This window comes from Schistocerca gregaria, chromosome X, assembly GCF_023897955.1.
Source record: "Schistocerca gregaria isolate iqSchGreg1 chromosome X, iqSchGreg1.2, whole genome shotgun sequence".
NCBI lineage: Eukaryota > Metazoa > Arthropoda > Insecta > Orthoptera > Acrididae > Schistocerca > Schistocerca gregaria.
In genome coordinates this window covers 724,447,269-724,467,397 of record NC_064931.1, presented here as the reverse complement: position 1 = coordinate 724,467,397, position 20,129 = coordinate 724,447,269, and the positions used below count along the sequence as shown (strand labels likewise).

The 20,129-nt window shown below is 38.7% G+C and overlaps 1 protein-coding gene across 2 annotated transcripts in view; it reads right to left on the bottom strand.

The window, feature by feature from the left end:
- LOC126297739 (E3 ubiquitin-protein ligase HERC2) overlaps positions 1-20,129 on the bottom strand; it is a 752,343-nt gene that overhangs the window by 144,939 nt on the left and 587,275 nt on the right. For both annotated transcript variants that reach the window (XM_049988889.1, XM_049988890.1), the window contains 2 exons: positions 13,755-13,849; positions 6,289-6,395 (listed from right to left, as the gene is read on the bottom strand). In XM_049988889.1, coding sequence (XP_049844846.1) covers positions 6,289-6,395; positions 13,755-13,849 — 202 coding nt within the window. The remainder of the gene's footprint in view (positions 1-6,288; positions 6,396-13,754; positions 13,850-20,129) is intronic.

Sequence of the window (20,129 nt, the reverse complement as noted above, 5' to 3'; positions counted from 1 at the left end):
TTGCCAACTGCAGTGGCATATTCTGCCTGTTTCCATATGTCTGTATCTGAATATGCATGCCTATACCCCTTTCTTTGGCACTTCAGTGTATAAGTCTAGCTCGAGCCCTATAATACACTATGAGCACTGAAATCACCCAGTAAGAGAAATGGACATGGGAGTTGTTCAATAAGGCCTACGAGGGCATCATGGTCTATTGCATTCTGGGGAGGCAAGTACAGTGAGGAGATAGCGATTTTCTGCCTCACATGAACAGTAATGGCTACTGCTTGTAAGTCAGTAACCAAGGAGAGAGCAGAGGAGTGTTGTGTGTTACTGACAAACACAGCACAATCCCTCCCTTCACTCTGTCCGCATTCAGGTCATCCCTTCAGAGAAGGATATAGGGATATAGACTCACAACATAGGGGGGTCAGTGGCTATAAAAGTCATTTCTTCTAAACACAAGCAAGGGGGCATGCCTGTGCTAGCAATTTCGGTTCCTCCATATGTGTCCTGAACCCATTAATGTCCCACTGCAGGATGGGAGCCGTCTACCATGGGGGTAGCACTTTCATCCTGACTTTCTTTCAGGGAGGGGAAACTGCAATGGATAGAGGCTCAGTCTTTGGGCAAGATGAGTCCCAGTCTGACATCGAGGTTCATCAAGAGAAGCGTCTGAGAGGATTATGTCGACATCATTGGACTGTGTACTTCCTGTCATTGTCGGTGGCCAATTCTTCGCATTTGACTTTGGTTTTCTGGGCTGAGTAGGCTTCGCGCCACAAATGTAGAAGTGGTAGTGATAGTGCTGGACTGTGGACCAAAGAGAATCTTTTGAGGGGGCAGGGAGTTCCAAACATCGTAAACCAGGGAAGGGACAGACTTCAAAATGACTGCAGCAGCACAACTGTAATGGCAAATGTAGGTACTAGTACTGACATTAGCAACCTCCATTTTTGTAGCAGCATCGGCTTTCTGCACTGGCTGTTTAAGAACCAAAGCAAATGCGGCAGCAAACATTGGGGTCAACATGGCTTTATATATATTTTTGGCCTCATTGTATGGGATGTGCTTCGTTATCTTAAGCTCTTTCCCCAAAGGTGAGCTTCAGAGCAATTTGCACACTTCAAAGGAGATGAACAAGTGACTTCTTCTTGGAAGGCCTTACCACATTTGCAACAATTGGCTTCTCCCTTACACCCAAGAGTAGTATGCCTACAGTGCTGGCATTTGAAACAGTGCATAGGGTTGGTTACATAAGGCTGCACACTGAGACAATGGAATCTTGCCTTAACATGCTGAGGAAGATTGGTGCCACTGAATGCCCAGCATAAAGCAGTTGGAGTTGAAAAGACCCCATCCACCCTCTTCATGATGTTTTGCACATCGACAATACCTTCTGGATCCCACTGACACTGCAATTCCTCCTTGGGTATGTCAACTAGATCCCTGCATGTCACAACACCTTTGCTGTAATTCAAGGTGCTGTGTAGTTCATTGACTATTGCATACTCCTGAGGAATTTAAATTTTTGTAGGTTTAATGGCTTGCTGGGAATTTGAAGTTTCCACTAACAGTGACCCATTACACAAGCGCTTTACTGATTTTAAGGAGTCACAGACTCCCTCTAAATACTTTTGTATATAGAGGGAGTAAACCTCAAAATTATCCTGTTTTCATTTCACAATTAAAAATACATTCTGATGATCAGCATGCATTCTGTTACTAGAGACAATACTTTCAGAATGATTTCTTGAGTCAGAAGCACTAGCTACACCAGTCCTCCTTCAGATTTAGTGTTGGTACCTTCCAGCAGCCCATTCTTTCCGCTGGAAGGAGGAAAAGAAAATTTTGAAAGATCCATTTTGGTCCCATAAGTAATCAGGGAAAATAGGGTCCACTCAGAAAGAGTCCCACATGCCTGAGTAAGCATTATACAAGTGGTGTGTGGCAGGTTCCTTAGTGGTTGCCAGCTAATGACTATTCCATCTCAACAGGTGTGCATCTTATCAGTGTGCAAGCACAGCTGGAGATTGAGGTTTTTTTTTAATAAAGGTTTTTTTTTCATCTTCACAATCTGGGCAGTCAGGCCAAGATCTCCATTCCCTGTTACACACAATGTTCCAGTGCCACACCTCACAGGGTTTGCTGAAGCATGTCCACAGCTTATAGTGACAGAGGACTGGTGGCACTTACCAGTCTCCATGTCAGGAACTCCAGAGACACCAGCCCATATCCAGCAAACGAATGCTGAGCCCTTGAGGGTAAGATGGTTTGAATCTAAACCCTAAAAATTGTATATTTTCTTGACAGACATTGTCTGGTCAGAACTTTCATTTTGGGTAAGAAGATTAATCTGACTGTAATTCATTCCACGTGACACAGAAAATTGATATCACATTACAAATGTTGAATCTCTTGCAGTCCACTAGTGCTATCCAAGAAAAATTGTTATAACAGATGGAGGAATGAGAAAAATGGCAAGATGACATCAGGTAAACACCACTGGCATTTCACTCATTTGACCCAGAGAAGGAACGGTGGACCAGTTACATAACCACACAGAACAGTAGGTGACATAGCTAAACATGCTTTATGATTATCCCATGCAGGTGCTCACATCTATGGCTTGGTGCAGCAACTATTTCTGAGTACAGACCCATGCATGTTAGAACATACAAAAGTAATGGACAAATTAACTGAATATTTTGAGAATAAGATTCTAGTAGTGGCAGCATATCCTAAAATTTGCAGGACATATAAGAAACCTGACCTAAGCCAACAGAGCCCTGGAGTCGGCTCCAACTCAATGGCCAGACATTTTCTGAGGACAAATTGGCTAATTCTTGTGAGCTTGTAAGCTACATTTACATTGTCTGGTCAAGTTGAATAGTACTGGGAAACCTCAAATAGTCCAAACTCAGAAACAGATTTTCCTGTGGGCAGTCTTCTTACAGACATTGATAAAGATAATGGCACCCAATTTGCTTGTCAAGAATTTGAGCTTTCTGCAGGGCCCAGGGAGGAGGAGGATAGCATTAACTGTGCTCATAATTTTAAGGGTGGTAATCATTTGTTTGTTCTGTGATGATTAATGTCATGCAAGAATAAAAAGCAAGGGTTCTATGTGATGGCTGATGAGATATGGGGCAATATTTGTGTGGGTCATATAGATATAAAATTAGTTTCCTGTTATGTGGAATGAATAATTTTAATAGTTATATGGTCAGTAGCATTTTATCACCTGACTAGTTCTGGCTTTATTAATGACTGCAATAAGCTTATTTGCAAGCACTTATGTTAATTACAATATATTCCTTTATGTTAGTTAGGTTGTTAACTGTATAAATTAGATGTATCATCACTTGCATCAATCTTGAGGTCAAATCCTGAACTAAAGCATTCAACTGAGCATTCATTTTTTTTTCTTTTTCTTTTTTTTTCCAACATAGTTGTATGGAGGTAAACAGCGATTAATTTACTTATAATGCCTGCATAGTATTAAATAGTTTATATTACAATTGTTCACTTGAACCTGAACCTAAGCTTGTTTTCAATTTCATGTTAGAGTTAATGTGACAGATGTATATGATGAATGAGTCAACAGTAGACTGGATGCGAATTTGGGCTCATTTGCATGTCCAGAAAAATTGAAGCTGCCTTGAGCCAGGATGCTGGAAGCATCACAGGAGGTCCAATCCAGGTGCTGTGTGGCAAGACAACATACAATTATGACAGTGCATCCAAGAACTAAAGAACAAGTTATGTGGGTATGGTGACAGTGCTTGTATGAAAATTTAAAATGAAGATTTTTTGTAGGAATCTTTGTTTCTGTGATGAGTACTTTATGGCTGCTGTCTGCACTCCCTGAAGAGCTTTTTTTATCATTGTTTCAAACAAAACTCTTTTTGTAAAATTTATTTGTTTGGGATGGAATATTTATTCCTGTTATATTTTACTAGGAATGAGTACAAGTGAGTTTTATGTACTGTCGGATGTCTCCAGTTATGTGTGTGATGACACTGTTTTCATCTGAATACAACAACATATCAAATATTTTAAAAAAGAAAACATCATGTTAAGGACAGTTAAAACTAATTGGTTTCCAATTCAAATAACATACTGAACAAAATTAGCATCCTACACTATGCGATCAAAAGTATCCGGGCACCACCAGAAACATATGTTTTCATATTAGCTGCATTGTGCTGCCACATACTGACAGGCACTCCATATCAGCAACCTCAGTAGTCATTAGGCATAGTGAGAGAGCAGAATGGAGCATTTTGCAGAACTCACGAACTTCGAACATGGTCAGGTGATAGTGTGTCACTTGTGTCATACATCTGTACACAAGATTTCCGCACTCCTAAACATCCCTAGATCCACTGTCTCTGATGTGATAGTGAAGTGGAAACGTGAAGGGATACGTACAGCACAAAAGCGTACAGGCCGACCTCATCTGTTGACTGGACAGACTGCTGACACTTGAAGAGTGTCATGATGTGTAATAGGCATACGTCTATCCAGACCATCACACAGGAATCTCAAACTGCATCAGGATCCACTGCAAGTACTATGACAGGTAGGTGAGAAGTGGGAAAACTTGGATTTCATGTTTGAATGGCTACTCATAAACCACACATCACACCAGTAAATGCCAAATAACACCTCGCTTGGAGTGAGGAGTGTAAACATTGGATGATTGAACAGTGGAAAAACATTGTGTGGAGTGATGAATCATGGTACACAACGTGGTGATATGATGGCAGGTTGTGAGTATAGCAAATGCCCAGTGAACGTCATCTGCCAGCTTGTGTAGTGCCAACAGTAAAATTTGGAGGCAGTGGTGTTATGGTGTGGTTGTGTTTTTCAGGTAGAGGGCTTGCACCCCTTGTTGTTTCGTGTGGCACTATCACAGCACAGGCCTAAACTGATAATTTAAGCACCTTCTTGCTTCCCACTGTTGAAGAGCAATTGAGTGACAGTGATTGCCTCTTTCAACACGATCGAGCACCTTTTCATAATGCCCGGCATGTGATGGAGTGGTTACACAACAATAACATCCCTGTAATGGACTGGTCTGCAGAGAGTCCTGACTTGAATCCTATAGAACACTTTTGAGATGTTTTGTAATGCCGACTTTGTGCCAGGCCTCACCAACCGACATTGATACCTCTCCTCAGTGCAGCACTCTGTGAAGAATGGACTGCCGTTCCCCAAGAAGCCTTCCAGCACCTGACTGAATGTATGCCTGTGAGAGTGGAAGCTGTCATCAAGGCTAACTGTGAGCCAACATCATATTGAATTCCAGCATTACCAATGGAGGGCACCACGAACTTGTAAGTCATTTTAAGGCAGATGTCCGGATACTTTTGATCACATAGTGTATGTTGAGTTATAGTTCATCTCCATGTTATTAATTTAATTTTTAATATTTCATTTGGCAAAACTGGACAAAAGTATCTAATGTTTTTTATTCAAATAATGCATAAATATGTATAATTATATCTCATATCTAGACAAGGAAGTTATCAGCAATGAATATCAGTGATAGTTTCTAACTGTTCGAGGCTATAGTTATTCATGTATTATATAAGCAGCCTGACTGCAAGTGTTGTAGCTTCTTCACATGTGGTAAAAAGCATAACTCCTATGTACAACCAGCTTTCGTACTTCATTAATACATTTACTCAGATCTTCCATTTTATTTAATATTACATTAATTCCATCAGTACATACTTTCTACAATCACCATTAAAGGAACTAGAGCTGCTTTAAAAAAAACTCACAATCTTTCTTTAGTGAACTACCTAGTTTTACGTGATGCAAAATGGGCCATACCTGTGAACTTTCCCATCATCCCTTGCCTGTTTCTATCAGCAATTCACTTTATATTTCACAGGGTGATTTAATTCTAAATATACTTACTTTTTCAGGGCAGAACATTGTATGCTTTTACATTTTTTCTGCCACTAATAAAAGAGGAAAGCTGTCATCAACCCTAAGGTTGAAATTTGCTAGGCATGGTCCTCCTGGAGGTGGTTTGTCACTGTCCTACTCCAACATTAGGAACTGATTTACTGGCCAGTTATAGTGGAATCTACGATTTAGCATCTTATTTAAAGACTGGTATAACTTGACCCTTTTACATATACAAGTCGTTGGCGGAGGTCAAATTGTAGGACCGATCAATGACTGAACCCTGGACGTCTAGGTTGACCCAATGAACCACACCTACCTCAACTATGGAAAATTATATGAATGCTATGAAAACTGTAGTAACTAGTTTTCAAAGTTACTAACCTTCTGTTACCATGTCCAAGCTTTCCATCATCTCCTTCTCCCCACGAATACACTTCACCTTCAGCTGACAGTGCAAGGCAGTGCTTTCCGCCTGAGTTAACTGCTACCTGAAAAACAACAATGTATTCATTAAATAACAAACACGTACAGAAAGCAGTACAATTCAAGGTGAAATACAATTGATGACAGGATCAAATATGTATGTTCTCAGACTAGTTGAGCATTGCTGTTGGTAGAATACTTCAGTTTGTTATTCACTGCTGGGAATTAAAACAGCAATATCATGGATAGCAAATACCTAAGTTTTACTTATTGTGTGTACACACTGAGGTAAGAAGAAAATATTATTAAATTTGTAGGTTATTTGGGGTGCACAGGGTGTGAAATTTAGTACACAGAGTTGTCATTCTAGAAGCAACAGCTGTAACCCAGCTGGGCACTGAGCCAAACTGAGCTCAGAAGACAGACACAGGTATGTCATATTTCTGCTTCAACCCTATACCATAATTCATCAACTGTAATTGATGAAGATAACATTGTGAATACCTCAAAGACAGGGCAGAGGCACTGGTCTTAATGCATCAGATGTAAGCAAATACTGTAAATTTCTGGCACACTGAAACTACGATTCAGACCAAGACTGGAACTTGACACCTTTGCCTTTTGCGAGGCGGGATGCAAGTCACTCCCAGATAGCTCAGATAGTAAAGTATACACCTCACAAAGTCAAGGTTCCAATTTTGAGTTTTTGTCTGGCACAGTTTTAATCTCCCAGGAATTTTAAATCAGTGCACACTCCACTGCAGAGTGAAAGATCCATTCAGTAAGCCATTACTGACTACATGAACCATAGGTGATCATGTTGTGTACTCTGTGGCACTGCGTACTATCACATCTGGTGCTGGACACATGTGATGATGATGAATGCAGTGTGACAACTTTCATTCTCCTCAGAGCTTCATACATGCAGCAGGATGCTGGACAAGAACCAGGAGTTGTCTGAAAGGTGACACACTTCCACTTCTGCATCCAGTGTTCTCATTCGGCCTACCACTGTTAGCACCCTTTGTCTGCTGTCCTGTTGACAATCCATGGGGCTTCAGATGTCATTTCTCACTTTGTGTTGATACTTGTCTGGCTAAACAAGCCTATACTCGAGGATGTGACATAGCTGTACAATCCTGCACAGTTATAAAAAAAATGTGTATGTCCTCTCACACATTAGTCATGCAGGAGCAACTTAGAACCTGCATGGCACTGTGTATGTCCCACCTGAAAGCAATGATTCCATATTTGCATCACAGTTAAGGGATCCTGACCAATTAAAGTAACAATATCATGGAATGATGAACTATAGCCTTCACAGACGATGATTCACCTCTGTCAAAGTCCACCCTGATAGCTGAATGGTCAGCATGATGGACTCCCATCCTAAGGGGCCCAGGCTTGATTCCCGGCTGGGTCGGGGATTTTCTCCACTCATCATCATTTCATCCCCATCTGGCACACACGTCAACCAATGTGGCATCGAATGTAATAAGATCTGCACCAAGGCGGCCGGACCTGCCCCATAAGGGACTTCCCAGCCAATGACGCCAAACTCTCATTTCCATTCACCTCTGTCAAACTCTGACACATGATGGTAGATGTTTCTGCTTCTTACATGAGGCATAACACTATTTTCTCACACACAACCAACATCCAAATGTGATGCTTATATACAGAATGTCAATAGAATTACCCCTATTTACTTTATTAGGTTGCACTAAAATGCCAGCCATTTGCATATCCAAGCATGTAATACACTTAATGCCAATTTAATGTTTCCTGCAACCCACTTTCATAGTGCTGCAGTTTTAATGGTTATCAACACACAGTCTTAGAAAACCTGACAACTAGCCAGCCACCACCGAGACTAAGTCCGAGTCTTTCACTTACGACAGCTAATAAAACTGGCCACCCTTCAGTAATCTAAGTATTGCTATACATACAATTTGGCAACATTTTAGGATATGGAAGTGTCTGGGGGAAGTGCTGTCTTCTTCTAGAGGTATACCACGACTGTATCAGTTCATGGTCTTGTGGTAAACATCGTGCATTGTAGACACAAAGTCACAAGTTCAAGTCCACTCCTAACTCTATTTTTTAAATAGAATTTCAGTTGTCTGCTAAAGTTATCTGTCTGACAGAACCTCTAAGATAATTCACTTCACCTTCTAATCTACCAGTAATAGCAAAAAAGTCCAGTAACAATTCTGCAAAACAGCTGATGACTGCGTCATGACCAGAACAGTTGACACTCATGTGTTCCCTCTGCCTACATCGGCCAACAGCTACAGGCCACAGGCAGCCCGCCATCAGCCACCTCACATCACGGACTGTCCAACCAGGTGACCGCAGTGTGGAGCTGCGAGTGTATTTAACAACTGTCACTTCTTTTTGTTTTAAGTTCTAGTATTTATCTTGCCATTACATAATGGATTTTATATATACTGCATATTTGCTTCATAATCATCAGTTTTCTCACTGAACATACCAAAGCAATATTGTTACCGGTGAAAAGTTATGATGTTAACCTCTTAAGAAAAAAATGATGGCTGAGCCCTAACAAAAGACATACTAGAACAAAGGGCAATGTCCCTTTCCACGGGACTTTAAAAATGGTGTAAAATGTTGGAAATGTAAAATATTGAAAATAATGTTTTAAGCAATAAAAGTTACGTATAGAGTCCCCATTGCTGTTTTACAGTTTGTGTATGATATATGTACATAACAGTCATCACAATGTGTGTCAGGGACTTGTTATTATCTAATAAAGGTTTATTATCTAATAGAAACCGATGATGTAACTGGAACTGGTAACTGTCTGGGAAGCAGAAACGTTACACTTAATTTCATACATCATAATTGATGTTTTAGGAAAGCCTGCAGCTCACATTCTTTATTTAAATAATGAAACACTGCTCCACTTATGTATTTTTTCAAGCTTAGCACAATGCATTTTGAGAACTTGTTCTTGTTTTGCCAAGTGCAAATAATTTCATAAGCATTTTGTGCGGTGTTTACACTTGTGGCAGTTATGTAGAAAACCACACACATGAAACTATCAGTCACAATGTTTGTAAAACATCACAAAAAATACTTATTAAATATTGCACTTGGGACAATGAGAATAAATTATTGAAACACGTCTTGCTAAACATGAAAAAATACGTAATTAGTGCTGTGTTTAAATCAAAAAAATATGATGCATTGAGCAATGCAAAGTGAGCAAAGGTGCCAACTACGCTACAAGTGGCCAAAACATGAAACACACTACATATAGTTTGACAAATCTGTTACAATGATCACAACAATCACAAAACTGTGCATTTACAGTAGACAGTTTGGAAATGGTTGTGATGGTCATGATATCTTTATTCGAACAAACCTAGTTACTCCCATCATCCATCATGCCAAGAAGAGCTTGGCAACATGTAATGGATCTGGGAGATGTGTTATTTTCTACCAGATTTGTCGATACCAAATCTAATGAGGGAGGTTGTAAATGGATTCTTATATTTTTGTCAGAATATTTTTTGTTAATTGTAATTTGCCTTATTTTATGCTAATTTGCTTATATGTTCGAGAGTGACAGCATATTGATTAATATTAGTAGATGTGACGAAGAATATCAAAGAGACTGGTTACAAGTGGAAGCTTGTGTGTTGTGTGAAATGTCTTTGACGCTGGAGTCGTCTTTGACCGTAGTCAGTCGGCTGTCAACACTCAGTTTGTGACGGTGGAACAATGTACAGGTCCCCATTATAATAATTTACAAGTGACCAGCAAAAATGAGATATTCTACTACTTTTTTATACAAACATCAAGAAGGAAGCACATTCAGAAAAATGGTATTTGAAGCACCAAAAATGAGGCAAACGCATTGAACCAGGACATTTCCGCAGCCGACGGAACAGCATTATGGAATCATACTTTCACTAGACGACTGAAGCCAACACAAAAAAGTCAAACATCATCTTACAAACATCCACAGAAACATGAGTATTGTCACGAAATCTGATAAATTCAAGTATATATAGAAATAGTGAGCATATTTCAAGCAGCAGGAGATATGGCACAAATCATTCTGACTTTTACCCATTTCCCAGTTCAGATGTGCTGAGTAGAGCACCCTGGTGTCAAGAAACTTAACCACATAAAATTTGTAAACATACTTGGTGGCCAATGCCATGCCAGCATCATTTTATGTCAATTACATTAGTTTTTTTTCTCCACAAATATTTTTTTATGAAGCGTAAACTGCAGGAAACTTATAGGTATGTTAACACAAAATTGGGTGAGGATTAACATTGTGAACATAGGAAATATGATGAGAGTAAATAAATAAATAAATAAATAAAATGTAAATAGCAGGAAAACATTAATTCTGGGAAGGTAAAAGTGGAGTTATTCTGTATTTTGCATCTGGCAGCTCAAAGAGGATGTCGTGCATTACGAACTTCTCGCCAGAAGTGTGTCCATGGCCATAGGGTAAGAAAAATAACTGACAGAACTGCATAACGTGTTCCTGCAACATGATAGCTCACTCTACTGATTCCAAAAACAAAACTATGCATGAGTTTGTTTGGGAAGTCATCCCTCATGCACTTATTATTCTGATTTTATCCCCTCAAATGTTTACCTTTCACGCTCCTTATCAAACAATGTTCAAGCAAATTTATTTCTGGACGAAAATGTAATTTACGTGGAACCAGTAGGCTTCTACATGTGTGGAATCCATAAACTATCTGACCATTGTGAAACTGTTTTATAGAAAGTGAACTAATATATTGTTTATGATTAATTTCTCTCTGATGTTAATTGTTGTGTTCAATAAACTAGTGGACAGAGCTATTAAAATATGCACTGTACTAATACAAATTACATAAAACTTACCCTGATAACTATACAACAAAAGTCTATTTTCATTAAAGATAAAGTATCTGTAACAAGAATGTACCTATATTGGAACAAATCAGTACAATACTACTCACTTTGGACTTGAAAATAGTCTACGTTCCCTTGCTGTCTTGTGTCACATCCAAAGGCTATGAAAAGGTAACAAAAACTGACTAATCAAATTAAACAACAAAATAAACACAAAGAAAAAAATGAACAACTTCAGCAAAACTTTTACACTGCAGTATATAACATTCCCACCATGAAACTTTAGAAGTATCTTGGCTGTTTGAAACATGGAGTGCAGGATATCAAAAAGGATATTTTGAAATCAATGAGTTGAGGCTCAAAGGCACTGTGACTACTGTCCTCAAGTCTGGGCACCTCCTGTTTCAGAATAATTTGGATGTAAATCTGCAAATTGGTGGCATACCTCTGCTAATTCACAATAGCAGGGAACACCTTATCACCAAGACCATGTCTGTCTCAAAAAGAGTGATCTACATGATCCTTAAGTTAAATGCTAAGACTAGGCATCAAACCATTCGTGTCTAGCACTTGATTTCACCTAAACTGATGAAGAACTAGAATAGTTCTATAACAATCTGCCAACAGAAGAAAGTTCTTAAACTAGCATATTTTTCTTAATACGTGGTGATTTTAATAGCAAGAAAATCTGTAAAGCAAGTGGACATGGACAGCTCTGACAGCACCCTTAAGAATTACATAAACTACATCCTTACACTGAACAGCTGAATGTGATCAGCTGTATCAGTCATAACAGACTACTAGTAACCAGCACCTATATTAACACCCAACTCAAGAAAACACATATGATGGAAAAGGAAGATCTGACTGAAAATAAAAGAGCTGAAAGAGAAATGGAGTTCAGTCAGTGCACAGACAAGAAGTTACCTACAGAAAAGGTAAGAGGAAAGAAACTGAATGAACTCTTGACAGAAATTACCAGCATTAAAGAAAGTTAGTGCGCCCCAAAAACAGAAATCTTTGAATCAAACTTGAAACAGAACAGTTTATAGAAGGAAGATGAAACACTGACAGAGATGCACCCAAATACAGAGACCTCAACAAAAACATAAAGAAGGCAACAAGAAAAGCTCAGTGAATGCAAAACACAAGACTGATTGAGAAGACCATCGAAATTAATGTAAACATGAGAGTCATTCCAGTCAGTCAAAAGAAAAGCTTATCATCCACAACATTCTCAATGGCTGAGAAGTTGTTACTGAAAGATAGCAACATTCACAGTCTATCACTGTCAAGCCAAAGTGTGAATTATGAATCACAAAAATTTGTTATGAAGTGGGATCAGAACTGGAACTTATCGATAAAAATGAACTGGAAACTGCTCTGAAACAACTCAAGAATTGTAAGGTGGCAGGAGAAGTTCCGATCACACCTAATTGTATTAAATAAATGTCTCGAGGAAGGGAAGATTCAAAGATTCATGGAAAAATGTGTTATTGAAAATGCAACCCCAAGAATCCAATAGAGGTAGAATAATAGTGGAGAGTGATCATGTCACAGTGTTGAAGGGCATATCATCATCAGAATATATACTTGAGTACACAATATTACACAATGTGGGTGTAATACTAGTTCAAAAAGATATTTTTAGGAAACTCTGAAATAAGTACAGGTGTACTTGGAACACAATAGTACGCAGTCTGGATATAATACTGCTACAAAGTGCAATTGCTAGGTTCCTTGAAATAAGACCACTGTGAATATTTGTTTCACTTGGAGAGCTAAATAAACAGTACAAATTGTAACACAAAATGAAATGTATAACAGTATACAGGGTATCTGATTTGAGAAGGAGCATGGAATGATATATGTTGTTCACACATAATTCACTCCACCTTTTGTCCTCTCCCCACGGAGAGCATTAATTAAATGAATGCTGTAGCTCATTTGGAGAGAAGCATCAATGGGTAAAATGTGTTTCCTTTAAACCCTGGCATTAAAGTCTTCCCTCTGTTGAAAGTGCCAAAACCTACGCATCCAAGGCAATGTGAACAGGGATTCAAGAGTGTTATCTATTTTTTGAATGCTGATAAACGATACCAGTGACAATTCATTAATTAATTGTCTTGTAGATTTTGTAACAGCATGAATCAACTAGACCTCATACCTAGCTTGAAAGGTACGAAGAGTCTTTTGATAGTAATATTTTGTGGTATAATCCCAAACACAAGATATCCAAAATATTCACATAAAACAATTTTGATTTTTTTTCCCTTGTCAATGTAGTGGAAGACCATAATGCTGCTAATAAGATATTGCTTGCAATGATCATAGAGTCATAAATAAAAACACATTTGCTATAAACACATTGTTCTAATAATGAGTGAAAATGGAAAAAAATAAGCAACCTTGAGTTCCAGAATGCTAATAATTCTGCATAACTGATGCTAACATAACATCAAAAACTGCAAAGCTTAACCAAAATCTGTGAAATATCTATAAAATAAACAAATTCACATAGTGCACTATACTCATACCTTTTTTATAAAAACATGTTGGATAGATTCAAGAAGTGTAGGAGTTGTTACGGAATCTGTCCCACCAATTCCCAATCTGCCACCAGCACCATAGCCTACAGATGAAGAAGACAAAGAAAGCGTAAGAGCTTTTTTTCCAGATAATGCAAAATTTAAAATTTAGGATATATCAATAATGGGCAGCTTTCAAAACAAGACAATGCCACTTGATAACAAAAATTAAATCTGAAAAACACTATGTTAGGTATATATATTTTTTGGCATAGTACTATAGCATAGGAAATAACTGATTTAACAACAAATGTATAACAAATGATTAAATTAATTATGAACCTCCACCAGAATAAACGTAGCAAGCTTCCTGGGAGGTCTGGACAAGTGCAGAGGGCGGCATTATTTGTCATTGAGGGGCTCCAATGTTAGACAGGTGATGGAGCCCCTTAGGAATAGGGCAGCTAAGGATGGGAAGAAAGTCAATGTGCACTCCGTGTGCATACCGGGGGGGAGTCATCCAAGATGTGGAAAGGGTCCTTCCGGATGCCATGAAGGGTACAGGGTGCAGCCAACTGCAGGTGGTGGCTCATGTCGGCACTAATGATGTGAGTCGCTATGGATTGGAAGAGATTCTCTCTGGTTTCCGGCGACTATCTGAGTTGGTGAAGACTGCCCGCCTTGCTAACGAGATGAAGGCAGAGCTCACCATCTGCAGTATCATCGACATGACCAATTGCAGACCTTTGGTACAGAGCCGAGTGGAGGGTCTGAATCAAAAGCTCAGATGGTTCTGCGACTGTGTAGGCTGCAGATTCCTCAACTTGCACCATAGGGTGGTGGGGTTTCGGGTTCTGCTAAATAGGTCAGGTGTCCACTACACACAGGAGGCAGCTACACAGGTAGCAGGGGCTGTGTGGTGTGGACTGGGCGGTTTTTTAGGTTAGATAGTCTTGGGAAATATCAAAAAGGGCTCCAGTCTCAAAGGGTACAGGGCAAAGAGATGATGAGAATCTACCAAGCAACAGTCGGTATTGTAGTTGTAAATTGTTGTAGCTGTGTTGGAAAAGTACCAGAGCTTGAAGCGCTGATAGAAAGCACTGAAATCATTATAGGAACAGAAAGCTGGCTAAAGTTGGAGATAAATTCTGCCAAAATTTTTACAGAGGCACAAACCATGTTCAGAAAGGATAGATTAAATAAAGTAGGTGGTGGTGTGTTTGTGTCTGTTGGTAGTAGTTTATCTTGTAGTGAAGTTGAAATAGATAGTTCTTGTGAAGTACTATGGGTAGAGGTTATACTCAACAGGCGTACCAAAATAATAATTGGCTTCTTCTATCGGACCCCCAACTCAGATGATATACTAGCTGAACGCTTCAAAGATAACTTGAATCTAAATACAAATAAATACCCCACTCATACAGTTATAATTGGTGGACACTTCAATCTACCCTCAATCTGTTGGCAAAAAAATATATGTTCAAAGCCAGTGGCAGACAGAAAACATCTTCCGAAATTATGCTAAATGCCTTCTCTGAGAATTAATTTGAACAACTAGTTCATGAGCCCACATGAATTGTAAATGTTTGCGAAAACACACTTGATCTCTTAGCCACAAATAATCCTGATCTAATAGAGAGCGTCATGACGGATACAGGGATTAGTGAACACAAGGTCATTGTAGTGAGGCAAAAACCATATCAACCAAAACCACGCAAAATATATCTATTTAAAACAGCAGATAAAAATTCTCTTGATGCCTTCCTAAGAAAGAGTCTCCATTCCTTCCAAGCTAATTTATGTAAGTGTAGACCAGATATGGCTCAAATTCAAAGATACAGTATAGATGGCAATAGATAGATTCATACTGCATAAATTAATAAGAGATGGAACTGATTCACCATAGTACACAAAACATGCCAGAACACTGTTGCAGAAGCAATGAAAAAAGCATGCCAAATTCAGAAGAATGCAAAATCCCCAAGACAGGCTAAGTTCCATGGAAGCTCGAAATTTAATGCAGACATCATTGCGAGATACTTTTAATAGTTTCCGCAATGAAATATTGTCTCAAAATATGGTAGAAAACCCAAAGAGATTCTGGTCATATGTAAAGTACACCAGTGGCAAAAAACAGTCAATACTGTCACTGTGCGATAGTGATGGAAATGTTACTGATGATGGTGCCACTAAAGCAGAGTTACTAAATACAGTTTTCTGTAATTCCTTCATGAAAGAAGATGAAGTAAATATTCCAGAATTCGAAACCAGAACAGCTGTTAGCATGAGTGACAAAAAAAGTAGATATCTTAGATGTTGCGAAACAGCTCAAATCACTTAAGAAAGGCAAGTATTCTCGTCCAGATGGTATACCAATCAGGTTCCTCTCAGAATATGCAGACAAATACCGCCTTTCTTAGCAATCATATACAACCGCACACTTGATGAAAGATCTGTTCTTAAAGACTGCAAGGTAGCACAGGTCACACCAATATTCAAGAAAGGAAATTCGAGTAACCCATTGAATTACATACCCATATCACTGACCTCAATTTGCAGTAGGATTTTGGAGCATATACTGTACTCGAACATTATGAATCAACTTGAAGAAAATGTCTTATTGATACATAACCAACACGGATTCAGATAATGTTGTTCTTGTGCAACACAGCTAGCTCTTTATTCCCATGAAGTAATGAGTGCTGTCGACAAGGGATCTCAGATCGATTCCATTTTCCTAGATTTCCAGAAGGCTTTTGATACTGTCCTTCACAAGCAACTATTAATCAAATTGCATGCATATGGAGCATCGTCTCAGTTGTGCGACTGGATTCATGATTTCCTTTCAGAGAGGTCACAGCTTGTAGTGATAGATGGTAAATCATTGAGTAGAACAGAAGTGATATCTGGCGTTCCGCAAGGTAGTGTCATAGGCCCTCTGCTGTTCCTGATTTATATAAATGATCTAGGTGATAATCTGAGCAGCCCCCTTAGATTGTTTGCAGATGATGCTGTAATTTACCGTCAAGTAAAATCATCATGATTAATTCCAATTACAAAATAATCTAGAGAGAATTTCTGTATGGTGTGAAAAGAGGCAATTAGCACTAAACAAAGAAAAGTACGAAGTCATCCACATGGGTAGTAAAAGAAATCTGATAAATTTTGGGTATACGATAAATCGCACATATCTAAGGGCTGTCAATTTGACTAAATACCTAGAATTTACAATCACGAGCAACTTAAATTGGAAACACCAAATATATAATACTTTGGGGAAGGTGAAACAAAGACTGAACTTTGTTGGCAGAACACTTAGAGGAGGTGACAAACCAACTAAAGAGACAACCTACATTACACTTGTCTATCCTCTGCTGGAATATTGCTGCGTGGTATGGGATCCTTACCAGGTAAGATTGATGGAGGACATCTAATAAGTGCAAAGAAAGGCAGCTCGTTTCGTGTTATCACACAATAATTGTGAGAGTGTCACTGATATGAGACACGAGTTGGGGTGGCAGTCACTGAAACAAAGGCAGTTTTCTTTGCGGCGAGATCTATTTACGAAATTTCAATCACCAACTTTCTCTTCCGAATGCATAATCCCACCTACGTTGAGAGAAATGATCATCATCATAAAATAAGAGAAATCAGAGCTCGAACGAAAAGATTTAGGTGTTCCTTTTTCCCAGGCCCCATTCGAGAGTGGAATGGTAGAGAAGTAGTATGAAATTGGTTCGATGAACCCTCTGCCAGGCACTTAACGTGAATTGCAGAGTAACCATATAGATGTAGATATAGAAGCTGGTTGCCCTTGCATGGTAGTCATTCAGCAGGATCCTTCTGTATAAATGGATCTATGTAAGAGGGATTTCAAATTTTGCTTTTCATTTTGGTATCCTCCAGTAGTTATCACACATGAGGATATATTCTTGGGATTCCCTGAAAGATCTTTACAGGAGTTTGCTTATGGCACTTAATGAAGGCATAATGCACGAGTTTCTTTCAATTCGATTTAGCCTATGGACATAACAGAAGCAGAGAATGTGTGAGATAAACCTCTTATTACAGCCTTTCCATGTAAGCACATGGTGTGTTGCTGGTTATGTATACAGAAAAAGAGTTAATGTAAAAAAAATAGACATCTTAAAACTATTGTTTTTGACTAGTGTTGATCTTCAAGCATCATCAGATACATAAATATTATCAACACGAGAGGGTTGTTTGTTGGCATCAAACATCTTCTGATGTGAGTGATGATGGGACATCTGTAAACACTATGACTCTATAGAATAGAGTTCTTGGTGTGAGTGCTGAAGAGGAGAGAGTGGGTTTTAGAGTGGATTTTATCTAGATATAGGCTAATATGAGGCTCTCTGAGAGGACATCCTAAAGAAAGGTAGCTCACAGGACAAAGGAGGAAGAGATGAAGGAAAGTATGGGTGAATATGCAGTTTTTGTTGTATATTCATGTGGGTTTACACAATAAAACTTTCATAAACATAAGTTTATTGGGCTCAGGATTTTGGACAGGTGAAAAGGACTTATCAAGAGGTCCATAAATAGGTGAGAGTAACAAAGTGTCACAAATCACATGGTGAAGAGAAAGGAAGATTAGGTTTTAAGTCTTGCTTATGATTAGATCAGTTAGTGACATAGCACAAGCATGAAATGGGTGAAGATGCGGAGAGTAGAGATAATTTAAGGAAATTCTCATTCAGTCTCTCCTCCCCCCATCCGCATATAGTTTTCAGATTACCTCATGCTTTTTTGTAGCTTGCACTCATCATGACAAACCAACAAAATAGTAAAAAAATGAGATAAATGGTTTATTATTTGCAACCACATAGGATCTATAATGCTGCAGCAAGACCACAGTGGTACAATAGCCTTCGGCTACAAGAATTCAATGACCAAGTACAACGTGGAAGATTAATGTTATTTCTTCAGTCCATAACTAAAGAACTCTTTCTATTAGTGTCACCTGACTTTCACTTTAAAACTTGGAACACCATACCTCTGTGAGAGTCTATCACACATACCACTGGATGTATTTGATCCTGAATGACAAGCACAGTCACTGGGGCAGAAGTTCAGCCCCTGATAATAATCATTGTTAGAATATACTGAAATTGCTGCCAAATCAGAACAGATCTGCTTTCCTGGTGCTTTCTGAATTAACAGTTGTTAGTATAATGCAATCTTTAAGTAAAAATGTATTCTGTTGTTAAAAATAATTTCAAAGATGACTCATCAGTAGGGACTTGAAAATGTAGCATCTATTTTTGGCAAAATTTGCAACTAGTTTTTTATTTTCATTTAAAAAAAATTAGATGTACAAATTAAAAAGGTTGTCACACTACAGGTCTCAGAACAAGGCCTTAGTGATTTGAAACTGACTGTTAAAAAAATGTGGTGATTGAGGAGCTTTTTGACTTCGTTTGCTTTTGGAAAAACTTCAACAGATTTTTCCTCCCCAAAATGGTCTTTGCTTGTTTTCATCTTTTGGGTCTATTTAACCTTTCAACAAATGATTGCCTCTCTTGTGAAGAAGCACAGTTTTCTCACCAGTGAACAGAGTGCCTCTCTGATAGAAGGTGTTTCTTGACATTATTTGTCTTTTTCCAACCAATTTGATAATTACAAAATCTGCAGGATATTGATTTCACCCTTAGGTGGCGATTCATTTCCATTCATCTTCTATTGAATGATGCTACAGACTGAATCATCAGGATACACACTGTAATAATAGAAGTGAAAATAATCTATTCACATGTAAGGGGAAGACTTTCGGTGTGGTCGAAATGCATAGACAGGTTTTGTTTTCTGGTCACTGTAGTGCATACCCTGTAAACTGGCAGTCAGCTGTGAGCATGAACAAATTAGTGTTATGACCACTGCAGGATGAGGAGTGGTATTGGGAAACAGGCCCCACTTCCCTCATGCAGAGTAGCCAACATACACCAGTATTCTGTTTTTCTGTGAGAGTATAGTTGACACATGGTTGCAGCGATCACCATTCCCTTCTAGTGTTATAAGGCTCATTTTAGAACTCAATGACACACTATGATTTGTTTCTTCACTCATTTCAAAACAAAAAACAATGCACAACACAAAGATCCTGCAGCTACGAAGAATGAAATCTAGACCATTAGCCGCTTACAGACATTGATAAATATCAACGGGGAAAGTTGAAAAGCCTTGTCTATCTATATGAAGATGGTATCTGTTCTTCCGGACATGTCAGAAAGAACAGACACCATCTTCATATAGATAAGGCTTACTGGCCAATAATCTTCTTCAGTGTGGATGCACTCACATTGCTCAAACACTTACAGGAATCGGTAGATTGACTGCCATGAGTAATGAGTATAGTGGGCATGG